The following is a 15351-nucleotide window of genomic DNA, read 5'->3' as shown; positions in this document are numbered from 1 at the left end:
GCAAGGAATAGACATGGAGTTGATAATATGATGCTTTATAATAGATTAAACTACCCAACAGTATAGGAATAGAGGTTAAAAGATTAATTGGTTAATCTCCACTGTTAGAAAATTAATTGTCAACTAATTTAAACTCTTTTTCATGTGAAACTTTTTATTTATGGTTCCTGCTTCTCAAATGTGAGGATTTTCTTTATTCCCTTTCAACTATTTTTGATCATTTTGATTTATTCTTTTTTTATAATTTTGAGGTGTGGACAAATATCAAACAAGCAATGTGAATGTGCCACTTTGGGCTCTGGGCAGGCCTAATTGTGATGTGCATTTCTGACTGTTTTCTGAAGTTTTGCAAACCAATCAAATCAGAATTAAATAAATAATGTTTTAAATTAAAAATGAGCCCCATCCCAACCAACCACAGCAGTAAAATGTTGATATCTAATGATATATATACCATCACTAGGTCACAGGGGCCATTTTTTGAAAGAACACTTCTACTTTTAATTCTTCAAGTACATTTTCCTGATTATACTTATATTAAATACATTTAAGAATTTTATAGAGTAGTATTTGTACTTTTGCTTGCATACTTCCTCCACCACAACAAATATGGGACAATCTAATTCACAGCAGTCCAATAAACAAAATATGTATTGTATTTAATGTAAGACAAAATACATTCATATTTAAGATTAAGTACAGTAAATGGTTCAACACATCAACCGTATCTTCTAATAAATAACAATAATGTATTACATGTATAAAGTATAATTTATAATGTTTATACAGCGGGGTATTGTTATTCTCTCCCCGCCCCTCGGTCACTTCCCTCCTGTTAATCCTCCAGCAGCAGCGGCGCAGTCAGGGAGAAGCGACGGAGGCCAACAAAGCACTACTTGGAGACCATTTGGACACATTTTAAACCAATCAGAAGGTAAGAGTATAATATTAACACCAAAAATTGAGTTTCAGTTTTTGTCAGTTTGTTTTATTGGCAATAATATCGTTAAATATATTTAATTAACCTATATTTTCTTCCGATATCGTGTCTACGCTAGCTAGCTAACGAACCGATGAAGTCGCATTGACTTCCGTTATGCTAAGCTAAGCCTAGCTAGCTAGTCGTACGGGCTTGTGATTCAAAGTGAAAAGCAAGTTTTGACTGAGTGGTTGGGAGGGAGCCACAAACACTGTTGTGACATTAGATGAATTGTATGATAAGTATTGTATATGTATCGTACACAATCTTTGAATAAAGCCATAAAGATGTGAACTTAGCGCACTAGCCACACATCCGGCTAACGCTAGCTGGTTAGCTACGCTAGCTAGCGTCAAGTCTTTTGTAAACAGAACATCCTCCTCGCTCGCTGAAATCTAGGTCAACCAGCGGTGGAGTGATTTATAATTTTATATCGATTCCAGCTGTCAGTTTATTAACTTTGATGTTAGTTTAATCACTGCAGTAATTGTGATGCGGGACAAACGTTTTAGGGGAAAATTAGTCGAGCTTGATGCCGGGGTGGGTCAGAAACACTGGAGCGGAAACGTATCATCGTACAAGAAGGTCCCTACTCTCGCTTAACACTTAAAGTCAACTAAATTCTTAGGGGATGTCAGCTGTTTTATAAAATCCACGTGTCTTTCCTTGTACACAACCTACTGTATGCCTGAGTATGAACAGCTTTGGAGTAGAAAGCTGAATAGTTAGCCTCGGGTGTTGGTTTCAGACGGGTCTGGCGTTGTGTCAACACAGCTGAAGGTTACTGCTGCTCATCGTTTCTCACAGTGGTAGTGGTTGCATAATGCATGAATGCAATAAAACATCCCTCCCTGTTGTTAAAGATGTTGTTCTCACGTCGTAACCTTTGCTGTTTTCTGTGCTTTGTCAGCAGCTATGGCAGCAATCAGGAAAAAGCTGGTCATAGTGGGAGATGGAGCCTGTGGGAAGACCTGTCTGCTCATTGTGTTCAGTAAGGACCAGTTTCCAGAGGTCTATGTGCCAACAGTCTTCGAGAACTATGTTGCAGACATTGAAGTTGATAGCAAACAGGTATGAATTATTTAACTCTTGTCACATTTCTGACTATAATCAACATTACGTAACTCGGCACCTTGATAATGATGACAACAACAACAACAACAACAACAACTATGTGCTGGTTGTATTTTCTTTCCACTTCCTTTCACCCACAGTGGTACAGGTGGTAAAGTGTAGTCATTTGAGTGTTTTGATTCCTTGTGTGCTTCACGATAATCGGGATAAGTTTGAACCTGACTGTGTCCAATATCAGTCCTTACTTACGATATAGTGCATTTTATTCCCATGTGTCTGAATTCTGAGTGTCCTTTTTAGAGTACTCTTAAAATCCCTGCAACGGAACAAAAAAGTAGGGTCCATGGCATGTACATGACTTTCTATAAACAATCCCAGAATACAATGGATTGTACACCCTTCAGTGATGACACCAACTGTTAATTGCTTAAGTGTCCAAAATCCCAATTTACTGCTGCTATTGTATAGGAAGTAAGAGTAAAAATTAATGCTTAACATCAGTCCATAACAACATTGAAATTTATAATTATGCCAGTATTTTCTCAAAACATGAACTTGACCTATGAAACTGTTCATCCTGATGGTCCTGGTGTATCATAAGGTGATGTTTTATGTAAAATAGTTAATCAGAGTCATTGCAAATGGGATGTGGTTTTATGCGCCCCATGAGTATTTCTGAATCCAGGATAGTAGTGAGAATGCACTCATTAGGTCAATATAATGTCAGACCAATAGCATCCTGAACACGGTTTGACTTTGTGTGGGTGATAACTTGTTAACTCTTGTGGCAGGTCGAGTTAGCGCTCTGGGATACAGCAGGTCAAGAAGACTATGACAGACTGCGTCCGCTCTCATATCCAGACACTGATGTCATTCTCATGTGCTTCTCCATCGACAGTCCTGACAGTCTTGGTAAGTGATAACAGAAAGCTCTGATGTGTATGTTAATGTTTATGGTGCATTATTCTTTTTCATGTAAATTTGATCTAAATGCCACCAAGGGATTTGTGGGGAAAAAACTAATTAGAAAGCCTAGCCATGCTTTGTATGTTGTTTCAGTTAACTGGTATCTCGTAGTAATAATAATAATAATAGGATAATATTAATAATAGGTAAACATTTGGAGAGAACCCAGAGAAGAGACGAGACCAGTTGAAGATTTAGACTCACTCCAATAATTTCATGTAAATAACCAGCCAAGAGCAAAAAAGCTGAACAGGCACTGATGATTTTTTGCTCTCCTTAATTTAAGTCTAGACCACGTCATCTCACCTACATGTAGCCTACTGTCTAGAGCTGCATAGATTAGTCAATTAGTCATGGACAGAAAATTAATTGTCAAGTGTTTTCATGATTACTTTATCGTTCCATTGTTTTTTTCAGGCAGAAATGCTAAAGATTTGATGGTTGCAGAGTCTTAACTGCGAGAGTTTTCTTTTTTTTTAATTATCTTGTGTCATGATAAAAGTGATACTCTTGATCACCTTTGGCTGTAGAAAATTGCAATGGGCATTTTTTACACTGTATTCTGTTTTTTTACAAACCAAATGAATTGATGCATTGAGAAAATAATCCACAGGTCAATCAATAATGAAAATAATTGGCAGTTGCAGCACTTCAACAGTGTGAGTCTGCTCTGACTGGTGGTGTCTTTCGTCCCCTCATTCAGAGAACATCCCTGAGAAGTGGACCCCTGAGGTGAAACACTTCTGCCCTAATGTTCCCATTATACTGGTGGGAAATAAAAAGGACCTGCGTAATGATGAGCACACCCGGAGGGAGCTTGCCAAAATGAAGCAGGTACAAATTTAGAACAGACACATTACACTCTGCTACTGATGGATGCATGTTTCCTAAAACTCCTTGACTCTCTCTCTCTAGGAACCTGTGAAACCAGAGGATGGACGGGACATGGCTAACAGGATCGGTGCCTTTGGATACATGGAGTGCTCTGCAAAAACAAAGGATGGTGTGAGGGAAGTCTTCGAGATGGCCACCAGGGCTGCACTACAAGCCAGGCGAGGAAAGAAGAGCAGTAAATGTGTCCTACTGTAAACAGGGGCACGAGGACTGCTTCCTACGGGGGAAAGGAAAAAGGAGCATTAGGTCAAACCTACCCCCAACCACACCCACAAAAAAAGACTGTTCTCCCCAGTTTTTACTAAAGGTGTAATGCTTTTACTTTTTTTTGTCTTAAGCAAAAGTAGTCAGGTTCTGTCAGTATTCAATTTTGAGGTAATGGAAAAATACTTTTTTGTACTTTAACATGAGTAAATTTGCCATAATGAAACCTCCTTTGTCAACATGTAATCAAAGAGGTCAGCCAGGGGACCTGTTGTGTCATACCTGCCAACTACAGTTAAGTGCTTAAGCCCTGCCTGCTGATCTGAGGAATGTTTCCACAGCCAACTAGGGTGAAGTACCTCTACACTGTGACCCGTAGTCCTTTAATTATTTCAACAAACTGATGCACACATGAAGTAGAAATTTGTTTGTGCGCTTCATATACAAATCCTATGTGCATTATGATCACATGCACAACATGAGACTGGAAACTCATTTTGTTAAAACGCAAATGGAAACTTAGTGTTTTGTGTAATAAATTACTTTGTAAGAATCTTGATAAATTGCATCACTTAACAGTCACTGAGTGACATTTAACACAGTGAATCATAGTCCAGCTCAGAAACAGATTGAAGACTTTTTAAGCAACTTTCAGGCAAAATGTTTACTAGAATTCAACTTTTTGATCATGCACATGCAATTTGATACTGGTCTTTTTGCATATGCATTTAAGTGCAAGCTCAAGGCCACTTTGTTAATACAGCGGTGGGAATTGTAGACTAACACAAGCCACTCTTTTAAGGTTAAAATATCTGATCAATCTATGTTGTCAACAACTATTTGTGATAAGGATCCCTTAAATTGGTTAACAACTCAAGACCAAAATATTTACTGAGCGAAAAACATCTTACAGTTGAAAAATAAACCTGTCATTGCTCTCTGGTGGACAAATTGTACAGTTTCTAAGTTACAGCAGCCATTGACATTTCTGTAATACTTTACCTTTTAGTTAGATATTAGCTTGTACATATGCCACTGCTGATATTGCTGTCATTAGATAATATTGTTTAGGCTCAACTTGTAAGCCTCTGCACTTCCAGGCTAACTTGACTTGCACCTCTATCGAAAACATGAGCCAGAAGTTGTTTAGGTCTGAAGTTGATAGACAAAAAAGTGCTTTATTTGACATACACTGCATACAAACAATAGAACAAAATTGTAGATCTCCACTTTGGTGCTGACCAGAATTGGTCTCTTTTTTTTTTTTTTTTTTTTTTGTCAGGAGTGGTGACATTCATCACTTTCCAAATGAGAAGTATGTGCGTTTACCGGTTCTTTTTCAAGTTTGGACAAATTCCATGGTGAGATACACAGTATTCCCTCAAGTGAGATGGTGGAAATGGAGAATATATGAAGCTTATATTATATTACTTATATTTTACACAATGAACTCAGTTAAGCAGTTTATTAGGTACACCAACCTGAAACACATGCAGTCTAACAACAGCCCTGCAATAAATCGTACCTACATGAAATTTATGTTCAATGTATAGTGTTCAAAACTGAACACTATAATCTTCATGATGGTAGGGTTCACTGCGGGGCTTCTGTATAGGACTGCATTAGTTTTTTTTGGCTAGATGTACCTAATAAACTGACAACTGAGTCTCAGTATTGTGGGGATAGCAACAAGTCTTTGGTGAGTTCTTTTTACAGTTAAAATGACACTACTGTGACTGCATGTTGCTCACTGATCAGCAGTTTATCAAGTGAGAACAGTGAAGAGTTGCATGGGCGGAGGAAAAGGCCACATCTGATAGCAGATCTAAAGGCAACAGCAAACAGCTTCCACCGATTTCTGACCGAATAAGCAGTGTGGTTGAGGTGATTTTTTTTTGTATTTCAATATATTATCAGGGTGAGAAAGTGTAAAATAATTTTCAAATCCATTTAAACACTGATGGATGGTGGATTAAACCTATTGTATTCATTACAGAAAAACATTTATTATCGTAGAACGTCTATTTAACCCAAGAAAACAAGTCCTATGCAGTTCGCAACCCTGCTGTGGAAAAACCAGCAGTACAATACTGTCTCACACCGTTGATGGATGGCTACAGCCAGGCATCGGGAACTGCTGTAATAGTCATCAGCTCAATAGTCACTCGTTCTTCTTGGCTGGAAGTCCTGAGCGGGCAAGAAACATCGGCAGGAGAGCTAGTGCTCCCAGAGCTGCTGCCACTAAGGGTCGGTAAAAAATCCAACCTACTCCAATGGTGAGAAGAGACAGAGAGCAGGAGACGCACAAGGCGAAGATCTTCAGGCCCACGGACACCAGCTCTCTGAGAATAGGAACCCAATCCACTGCAGGCACAAAACATACAGGGAATATGAATGACAGACGCAGGGATGAATGAGATCCATGGATGGTGTGGCAGTGAGTGTTTGTTTACCGAGTGTGTAGATGATGCGCATGGTCAGCTGAATGCTAAGGAACATGAGAGCCCATCCTGCAGCCCTGAGTCCCCATGTCTTCATACTGTTGTACTGGTGCTCCTTTGTAAAAACCTCCTACAGACAACAATACAAAGGCATCAAGTACGAGAACAAAGACCACATGGAAAATATGAACCAAAAGAGAAAAACTCCACAGTGACCTCTGCAGAGAGCTCCTCCAGGTACAGGATCTCCAGGGTGTCTCCTGACTTGGTTTTAAAAGGCTTCAGCTGCTCCCCCCTCTGCATGGCCACAATACTGACCTGAAAAATAAGTATTGTTTCTCCAGTAACTGAAGAGGGAAACTACAATTTAGACAAAAACAGAGTAAGGCAGAATCTAATAGTTTCATTATGGGCTGGAGCAATAGTCAATCACTCAATTAACCAGCAACTATTTTGATCAATGATTCCTTGTTTAGGTAATTCTTCAGGTAAAATGCCAAACATTCCCTGGTCCTAGCTTTTTAAAAACGATTTTCTTTGTCTTGTGTGACAGTGAACTGAAAATCTTTGGGTTTTGTATCGTTAACCAGACATGACATTTGAAGGTATTTCACTGGGATTGAAGGATATTGTGATTTTTCACTATTTTATGACATCTTACCCAGTTCAATTCATGTTAAACAGTAACTGTATATGCTAATCTTTATAGTATACCATTAAGCTGTTGGCCGCATTAAATTTTTCAGACCAAAGCAATAACTTGTGAAAATAATCAGCAATAAATAAAATAATCATTAGTTACAGCTATAGTTTCATTATTCAAAAGAAATAGTACAAGGATTATTAAAACTACAGCTGCAACTAATGATCATTTAATCTATAAAATGTTGTAAAATTACCTTTTCAAGGCTCAGATAGTCTTAAATCAGCAGTCCAAAACAAAGATATTCAATTTACACTGATTAAACTGTTGTTTGCTTAATTTTCTGTCGATCAACTAGTCCACCAGACTAATTGTTTCAGCACTAGTTAAAACAGTTCAGTTCATTTGTCATGGATGGATTCTGATGCATCTTCTGAAGCATCAAAATACTTAATTGTGGAGAGTTTTAAATACCAACACATACATATAAGTATGGGTAAGGACACAGCAGAAATGCATGCAGAAAATGCTTGATGTCTATTATTCACTGACGTGTGTCATCATAATTGAGATGAATATTGACCGTGTCATCTGCGGCACTCACAGTTTGAGCTGGGCCGAGTCGAGACGTCTCACCACTCAGTCCAGCGAAGGAGAATCTCACGCGCACATCCCCAACCTTGTGAATAAAACCAAACAAATAGTAACAACTCAGGAAGTGCAGAGGATTAAAGGAAAATGAAATAAATAATGCACTTTATGTATCTGGAAGGAGTTAAAATCTTGATACTCACCTCCGGCCTACGTGGGTATTGAGTGTGATAGAAATAATCGTCATCAATGGAGAGGAAAGGGTCCACGTTTAAGGCAGAAAAATCCCTCAAACTCAGTGTCTGGAAGTCATTTATCTGCTCCACCAGGCCTGAGGACAATCAACTAGTGAGTCTCAACAGTCTTCAGTCCGACAAACAATAGGCGTATAATATTGTATAATATACTATATTAAGTGTGTTTATGTCAGATTGTTCAGATATTGGAGATACCTTTAGAGAGAATGAAAGGCCCAACTCTGACTTCAGGAGCCGCTACCGTGACACTCTCAACCGCCATGGCACTGTAATAAAGATTAAATTAAATATGAAGTGCACACAAAAGCATAGAAAATGATTTCAGATACCACAGAACACAACACAATAATCTTACAAGCACTAGAGTACCTTGGGTTCTGGTGACCGATTTCCTTGTCAAAATTACGACTGTTGATCAACTCTGACTTCCACTCAGTGTCTGAAAAAAAGGAATCACAATGCTTCACATCGGACACAACAAAATGCACACAACTTCAACCAGAGTCAAGCAGGCCATCTTGTAACCAGATATTACTAACTTAAGAAAAAAAAAAAAACTCACTGTAGCTGTACGTCGTCTCAGTTTTGGTTTCACCATCCTCTTGGTAGTCCCTGAAATTAATCATAAAGTAACAAACTCCCTTGTCTTCATTCTGTATATTCTATAATCCAGCCAACATTTTTACACCTGACCCCGCCCTGACTGCTGACACATAGACAACAGACTCACTTGCTCTCCCGGTACTCCACCCACTGATACATCTCCACCTGCCTCTTCAGTTTCACTGCCTGCACCACCACTCTGTAGTTGGGGTCATGCAGCGGCTACAGAAACAGAAGCAGATGATTTATAACCTGAAGTAAAATTTAGTGCATTGAGTATCACTTACTTCTCAAACGTAGTTGATTTTGAAATTTTTTATACACCTGTCAAATCAGCAACAGAATAAAACAAACATCACCTAAAGATGATAACCTGCTTACACCCCAACCTGGTTAAGCTTCTAACAAAAATGTAATTTAGTTTCAGCTTATATGAGTTGGAAAATACTAATCTAGTCCAACTAGTACTGAAAACTTCAGTACTAGTTGGTAGACTGATACAGGTATTGGCATTTAAGATTTTAAAGAATGTGATTACAATATAGTGAGTGATTTTGTTTTTTTGATTTTGATGGTGATCAGATGTAGTTAAATAATAAACTTTTTTAAAGTCAAATCTCAGTTACTCACTTGATCATTTATTATGATTGATATGTAAATGGGAGGAGCAGTTTGACACAAGGGAGAATTAAAACTGCAACCAATAGTCAAGTACAACCTACCTGTGCAGTGTGCAGCTGTGCAGACAGGTGAACTAAACGGTTGTTGTTCTGCAGGTCCAGGCTGATGTAGGGCCCCAACGACACAACCTGAGAAAGACCTTCATCCAGGGAAGATGCTGTTTGCAGAGCTCGTCCCTGAGGACAGAAACAGTTACAGAGAACATGCACTGTGTTAGTCTGATGTGACATTAACTTGCAACACAACAATTTAACCCTGAGTATAACAGCAAGCACCTTGATGTGATACAATTAAAGACAACTGTTTGAGACTGAATCAATGGTTCCTACCTCATTGGTAAAGAGAACATAAATAGAGAGGAAAAACAGTCCGACACCAACAACTGTTCCTCCTGCAGTTTCACTTAGTCGCTCCAGGAATCCAGGGTTAGCTTGAACAGATACACGCTTGTGTTGGTTTGGGTTTTTTCCTGAAAACTGAGACAAACAAGCATATAAAACTATAGCTGAATGTCTGCAATAAGCACAACATCAAAATGAAACATGGATGACTTGTGTGACTTCAACTGGAACAAGGAATTAGGATTCATTCTTCTCAAATAAAAGAAAAGTTCTGGTTATTCTAGTTGAGGATTCAGATTTGACTCCACTAAAGAAACAAGTAAAAACTTTCTCCGGTGTTAACCCAGTGTGTGTAATGACAAATTTAAAGAGCAGTTTCATTGATTAGATAAACTTAGTGAGGTCAACTTCTCTGTTTATGTGCATTTGACACGGACTCATTGCATCAGACAGTTGGATTTGTTTCCGAGTAGCGAGGCAAGTGAAAGTACCATGTTAATTCAGGGTTAGCCAGGAACTCTGCACCATGTCACAGACTTAGGTGTGAGCAAATGACACACCTCTTTTGTGCTGTGCTAATTTTCCTTCCAACCCTCATTTTCATTATTCAACGAATGAAAATTCATCAGAAATATGAAACGAATTGCTGTAACAAGAAACGTGTAACCAGGTTTACCAGTTACGCCTCCGTAAAGATGTAACTAGCTATGTATCACACTGTAAACTGAAGCAAAATGAGAAACGGCGGTAGTTAAGGTGCTAACGGGTAACTTTAACTGCATCACGAAAACCGGAAGGAGTTATTGTTACTGAAATAAAACAAGAGTGGTTGAAGTGATCCACTTACTGCCTGTGCTGAAGACATTTCTCTGACTTGTTCAGCTCCACAATCAAACAGTAAAGTTGAAGATGCCAGCGACTGAAAGCTGTAACACCAACGGCTACTTGACATAAAAGGTCCGCTCTATTTTTTACACGGCGTGTCCCGAAAGTAGCACCGGTAGGCGGAGTCGGCGCTGTACCTCATAAGTTTGGATTCCGTCTACGCCGCTCGAGTACCCAGGTATTAATAAGAAGCGCAACATCTTCGGCTCACGTTATCATGGGTAATGGAGTTTTTGTAGCAGGTCATTCAGAACAGGAAGGCGTTACTGACTTCAGTTTAATGTGATGTAATGTTGAAATTATGCTGTTTTTTGTTGTTTGAGAATTAAGGTATCCAGTGGTGGAATATAAACTAGTACAGTCACTCAAGTACTTTATTTCAGTAAAAATTATGAGGTCCTTGTACTTTACTTGAGTATTTCCATTTTATGATAATATTCACTTCTTCTCCACCACATTTCAGAAGGACATGTTGCATATTTTTATTCTACTACATTTGTCCTGCAAAAGTTAGTCTGCTAGTTATTTTTCAGTTCAAGATTTATTACATAAAATACATGATCATTTAAAAAAAAAAAAAATGCATATACACACTTAAATGAATCAGTAATATACCAATAACATGATAAATATCACACTTTGAATTGTGCTATTTTACAGAAGAAGCACTTTGTTGATACTTTGAGTAGGCTGCATTTTGGTGATAGGAGATTTTGAAATAATTATTTTTATTTGTACTTTTACATTGTTGTATTAATACTTTCTCTAAAACGAGGGATCTGAATACTTCTTTCACCAATGATGTCATGATCTTCATCTAATACCTCAATCTGCAGCGAATGGGAAACCCCACCTCTTGTAGTTAATCTCTCTCTCTCTCTCTCTCTCTCTCTCTCTCTCTCTCTCTCTCACACAACTCATAATAGGATTATTGCATTATCAAGGAACACAAAGCACTTATCATCATCACACCTGTGTCTCTATATGTATACATGCACATGCCCACAGGCACATACACACACACACACACACACACACACACATACACACACATAGACACACACCACACACACTGCAACAGACTGCACACAGGAAAACCACTGGGACTCAGTGAGGCAGTGAAAAACAAGTGGAGAGAGCGTTAGGATGCAGGAATATGATATTATAGTGCTTGGAACTGGACTTAAGGTAAGAAAACTTTTATAAATATATATGTAGCCTCCTGCATGAGTCATGTGAGGAAAATAACAGATGTCTGTCAGTTCATGGAGTAGTACTTTAGATTTACTCAGACACCTTCTTAAGAGCACAGTAACTGGCAGCTATTTAATTCATTTGAAAGCTGAAACAAGTGTTATCTAATATTGAGTGTATGAATAAAGTGTGAATGGTAATTATATTTAGGGTACATTTTTATTTCAAATGCAAAAAAATATATAAACCTAACCCTCATCAAAATCTGCTTATTGCACGTGGAAATCCATTAAGCGTCAGTGAAAGTTTTGTTTTCTCAGATGCGTGAGCTTTAAACTTGACAAAAAGGGTCAAGCAAAGCCATGGCAGAGATATGTCATTCATCGGAACGTGCTAAAGAAATTAAGATTATCCCTCACAATGATTGTTATCATCTCCATTACCGACATCAAATTGTTCTTTAAGCTCAGATGCAGAGATACACATTTATGTTTTGCACTTGGTACTTAAAAATATACTGAATCATCACTTCAGTAAAATTCTTCCCATATTTTTCACAGTTTTACTGTTTACCCACGTGCTGACTTCCTAATCGCCCGTTGGCTGTTAAAGGGATTTATAGTAATTAAATGACATCATTATGCTTGTCCTGATCTGTGGATGCACACTGCCAACTGCTGCCCTACACCTTGTGTGATTCTGACAGCATCTGACCCTCTAACTGACTGCTCCCCGTCTCTCCCAGGAATGCATCCTCTCTGGTTTAATGTCTCTAAATGGGAAAAAGGTTCTTCACATTGACAAAAATCCCTTCTATGGAGGAGAGAGCGCATCCATTTCTCCCCTTCAGGAGGTGTGTTCACACAAACAGCAACACATTAGCAGACATGCGTGTGCCGTCCATAACCAAAGTTGTGCAACTCTGCTGATTTGTGGTGTTTATTATTCAATGTGTTTCTGCATTTACAGCTGTATAAGAAGTTCAAGGTTTCAGGTCCTGCTAAATCTATGGGCCGTGGGAAAGAGTGGAACGTTGACCTCATCCCCAAATTTTTTCTTACCAATGGTGAGCAGTGTTATTCATCTGAAGTGGGACTTGTGCAATGCATTCTGTTTGCATTGCTTTAGTGTAAATGAGTGTCCGTGAGAGCTGTCTGTTTGCTTTAGGTGAGTTGGTGAAGATCTTGGTGCACACTGATGTTACTCGCTATCTGGACTTCAGAGTTGTTGATGGCAGCTTTGTTTACAAAGCGGGGAAAGTGCACAAAGTCCCCGCCACAGAGGAAGATGCCCAAGCTTCAGGTGATGCTCTTTTATTGCCCTGTTTTTATATCATTTTCCATGCACGTTTATCATTCTGTTTAATAATGTTTTTTTTTTTTAAAAACCCATAATGTTTCAGATCTGATGGGCATGTTTGACAAGAGAAGGTTCAGGAAGCTGCTGCTCTTCGCCCTGAACTTTGACGTGAGAAACCCTCGGACCTACCAGGAGGTGGACCCTAACAAAACGACCACACGGGACCTTTTCTGCCGCTTTGACCTGGGATTAGATGTTATGGAGTTCACAGGTCATGCCATAGCCTTACACGGCAGTGACAGGTCAGTCACGGGAACTTTTAGAAACCAGATGCTGACAGATTCTCCTTGAAGCTGAAACCTGCCTGATCTCATTTACTGTCACCTGGTATCCCTGCAGTTACCTGGACCAGCCCTGTTTGGAAACCATCAGACGGATCAGGCTGTACTCTGAGTCTTTGTCCCGCCACAACACCAGTCCATACCTCTACCCTGTGTACGGGCTGGGAGAATTACCACAGGGATTTGCGAGGTTACACTCACACTAGTTTTTAGCATCACGATCGCAAACGTTCAGAGATTCTCGCCGGCTACTAAAGATGCAGTCGGTATGTTTTCTTCATGTTGCCTATCCTGCCTCTGTGTTTCAGACTGAGTGCCGAGTACGGAGGAACTTTCCTGTTGAACAAAACAGTGGAGGAGATTGTGATGGAGAACGGCAAAGTAAAAGCTGTGAAATCTGAGGGGAAGGTAAGGTAGATGCAAAAAAAAAAAAAAAAAAAAGTGGTGGAGGCACTGAATAAAATATCCGGTGGTACAATTGTGATTTTGTCTTTTCTCCCTCAGCTGTTCCACTGTAAACAGCTAATCTGTGACCCCAGCTATGTTCCCAATCGAGTGAGGAAAGTGGGGCGTGCCGTAAGGGTCATCTGTTTATTAAATCATCCAGTTAAAAACACCCACGAGGCCAGCTCCTGTCAAATCGTCATCCCTCAAGCTCAACTCAACAGGAAATCAGGTATAATTTGTCAAAGCCTGAAAAATAAGTGAAGGTTTTATTTCATTTATTACCAGTCTGTCATTAGAAACGTGTGTTTGCTGTCAACCACTCCACACAATCTTTGTAAATAAATGATATTGGTTAAATTTAATCTTTGAAAAGATGATCACAACGACTTCTAATGTATGGACTACTGCTTCTCTGTTTTTTCTTTTCATGCAGACATTTACATATCTGTAGCGTCCTATGCCCACAATGTGGCCTCAGATGGGATGTACATCGCCACAGTCAGCACGACGGCAGAAACCAGTAACCCAGAGAAGGAGGTGCAGCCTGGGCTGGAGCTTCTTGAGCCTATCATGCAAAAGTTAGTGACACTTATAAATCTTTAATTTTTACTGTTTACGTTTCATGGTTGTGTCAGTAAAATTGAATTTGAACAATATTTAATTGATGTTATTTTCTGTGACCGCCTTGAATTTAGATTCGTTTCAGTCAGCAACCTGTTCGTTCCCAACGAAGATGGAAAAAAGAGTCAGGTAATGAGGGGATTCCTCCAGAAGAAGATTTTTTAATGGAGTGGAGTGTGGTGGGTCCAGTGTTGGTAACAGATTTCTCCTCTGTGCTCGTTCTTCACTAGATATTTGTGTCACGCTCATGTGATGCAACAAACCACTGTGAGAGTGAATGTGAAGACATCAAAGACCTGTACCGCCGGATCACAGGAGCAGAGCTCTGCTTCGGAGGGTCGCAGAGACACCAGTCTCACAACTCTGATGACGACTGACTTTCAACATCAGGACCAAACAGCTGGGCAGAGTGTGTTAGGTAACATGTAGACTGGACAGTGAGTGTACTATGTAAATGTTGGATATCTTTCTTTCCCTCGAATTTGTTTGGTATAATTTCTCCCTTTTGTGAAATTCTAAAATATGATGATGTTGAGGAACAGTTTGGAAAACATCTTTGTCTTGTGTCAGTTCTTTTAAGAGCCATTCTTCTGCATTTGCATTGTTTTGGTATGAGACAAGAATAATTATCTGTAACCATAAATACAATTTTTTTGCTACACGATTTTAGGATTTATTCTTTACAATACCAAAGTAAAATCCTGAGCACAGTGGCTTTTGTGACAATCAAAATTCCTCTTACATTTGTCTAAAAAAAATAGTCTCTCACATATTCCTACTTTGTTTTTAGTATTAACTTGACATATTGTTTAACAGACCACCAACACGGGGTCTGAATGGGGTATAATCTTAATTGACCTAACACATGATTTCTTCAAATGGACCAGGGT

At 39.1% G+C, this 15351-nt stretch overlaps 3 protein-coding genes across 4 annotated transcripts; 2 read left to right on the top strand and 1 right to left on the bottom strand.

Moving 5' to 3' along the window:
* The first annotated feature begins 804 nt into the window (after window positions 1–804).
* On the top strand, window positions 805–4680 carry LOC130178146 (transforming protein RhoA). Of its 2 annotated transcripts, none has more exons than XM_056390288.1 (5): window positions 805–934; window positions 1890–2050; window positions 2845–2965; window positions 3723–3853; window positions 3935–4680. In XM_056390288.1, the coding sequence occupies exons 2-5, from the start codon at window positions 1895–1897 to the stop codon at window positions 4106–4108; spliced, it is 582 nt and encodes a 193-aa protein (XP_056246263.1). In that variant the 5' UTR covers window positions 805–934; window positions 1890–1894; the 3' UTR covers window positions 4109–4680. The 2 variants fall into 2 exon arrangements, with proteins under 2 accessions (XP_056246263.1, XP_056246271.1); XM_056390296.1 differs by having other exon boundaries at window positions 808–934; window positions 1893–2050.
* A 579-nt stretch (window positions 4681–5259) lies between these two features.
* LOC130177972 (transmembrane protein 43) lies at window positions 5260–10666 on the bottom strand. The gene is made up of 12 exons (XM_056390014.1): window positions 10522–10666; window positions 9663–9809; window positions 9375–9509; window positions 8780–8874; window positions 8612–8661; window positions 8419–8488; window positions 8245–8315; window positions 7996–8123; window positions 7806–7880; window positions 6775–6876; window positions 6571–6688; window positions 5260–6481 (listed from the first exon to the last, which is right to left on the bottom strand). The coding sequence occupies exons 1-12, from the start codon at window positions 10624–10626 to the stop codon at window positions 6279–6281; spliced, it is 1299 nt and encodes a 432-aa protein (XP_056245989.1). The 5' UTR covers window positions 10627–10666; the 3' UTR covers window positions 5260–6278.
* A 1039-nt stretch (window positions 10667–11705) lies between these two features.
* Window positions 11706–14954, top strand: zgc:112334 (uncharacterized protein LOC619199 homolog). Its single transcript, XM_056388615.1, has 11 exons — window positions 11706–11747; window positions 12499–12606; window positions 12723–12819; window positions 12921–13055; window positions 13156–13354; window positions 13452–13583; window positions 13702–13801; window positions 13898–14069; window positions 14274–14418; window positions 14536–14590; window positions 14692–14954. The coding sequence occupies exons 1-11, from the start codon at window positions 11706–11708 to the stop codon at window positions 14836–14838; spliced, it is 1332 nt and encodes a 443-aa protein (XP_056244590.1). The 3' UTR covers window positions 14839–14954.
* Window positions 14955–15351: the final 397 nt, after the last annotated feature.

This window comes from Seriola aureovittata, chromosome 2 (assembly GCF_021018895.1).
Source record: "Seriola aureovittata isolate HTS-2021-v1 ecotype China chromosome 2, ASM2101889v1, whole genome shotgun sequence".
Lineage (NCBI taxonomy): Eukaryota > Metazoa > Chordata > Actinopteri > Carangiformes > Carangidae > Seriola > Seriola aureovittata.
The sequence above is the reverse complement of the archived record's forward strand: the minus strand, read 5'-3'. Positions and strand labels throughout refer to the sequence as shown.

What these genes read in the sequence shown, in the direction of transcription:
- zgc:112334 (XM_056388615.1), top strand. Translation starts at nt 11,706, where the DNA reads ATGCAGGAATATGATATTATAGTGCTTGGAACTGGACTTAAG. An exon ending in CAAATTTTTTCTTACCAATG is followed by an intron (nt 12,820 to 12,920) that starts GTGAGCAGTGTT and finishes TGTTTGCTTTAG; the next exon opens with GTGAGTTGGTGAAGATCTTG. An exon ending in CTGTGAAATCTGAGGGGAAG is followed by an intron (nt 13,802 to 13,897) that starts GTAAGGTAGATG and finishes TTTCTCCCTCAG; the next exon opens with CTGTTCCACTGTAAACAGCT.
- LOC130177972 (XM_056390014.1), bottom strand. Translation starts at nt 10,626, where the DNA reads ATGTCAAGTAGCCGTTGGTGTTACAGCTTTCAGTCGCTGGCATCTTCA. An exon ending in CACAGCTGCACACTGCACAG is followed by an intron (nt 8,875 to 9,374) that starts GTAGGTTGTACT and finishes CTGTTTCTGTAG; the next exon opens with CCGCTGCATGACCCCAACTA. An exon ending in ATCGGTCACCAGAACCCAAG is followed by an intron (nt 8,316 to 8,418) that starts GTACTCTAGTGC and finishes TCTTTATTACAG; the next exon opens with TGCCATGGCGGTTGAGAGTG.
- LOC130178146 (XM_056390288.1), top strand. Translation starts at nt 1,895, where the DNA reads ATGGCAGCAATCAGGAAAAAGCTGGTCATAGTGGGAGATGGAGCCTGT. An exon ending in CGACAGTCCTGACAGTCTTG is followed by an intron (nt 2,966 to 3,722) that starts GTAAGTGATAAC and finishes CCCCTCATTCAG; the next exon opens with AGAACATCCCTGAGAAGTGG. An exon ending in AGCTTGCCAAAATGAAGCAG is followed by an intron (nt 3,854 to 3,934) that starts GTACAAATTTAG and finishes CTCTCTCTCTAG; the next exon opens with GAACCTGTGAAACCAGAGGA.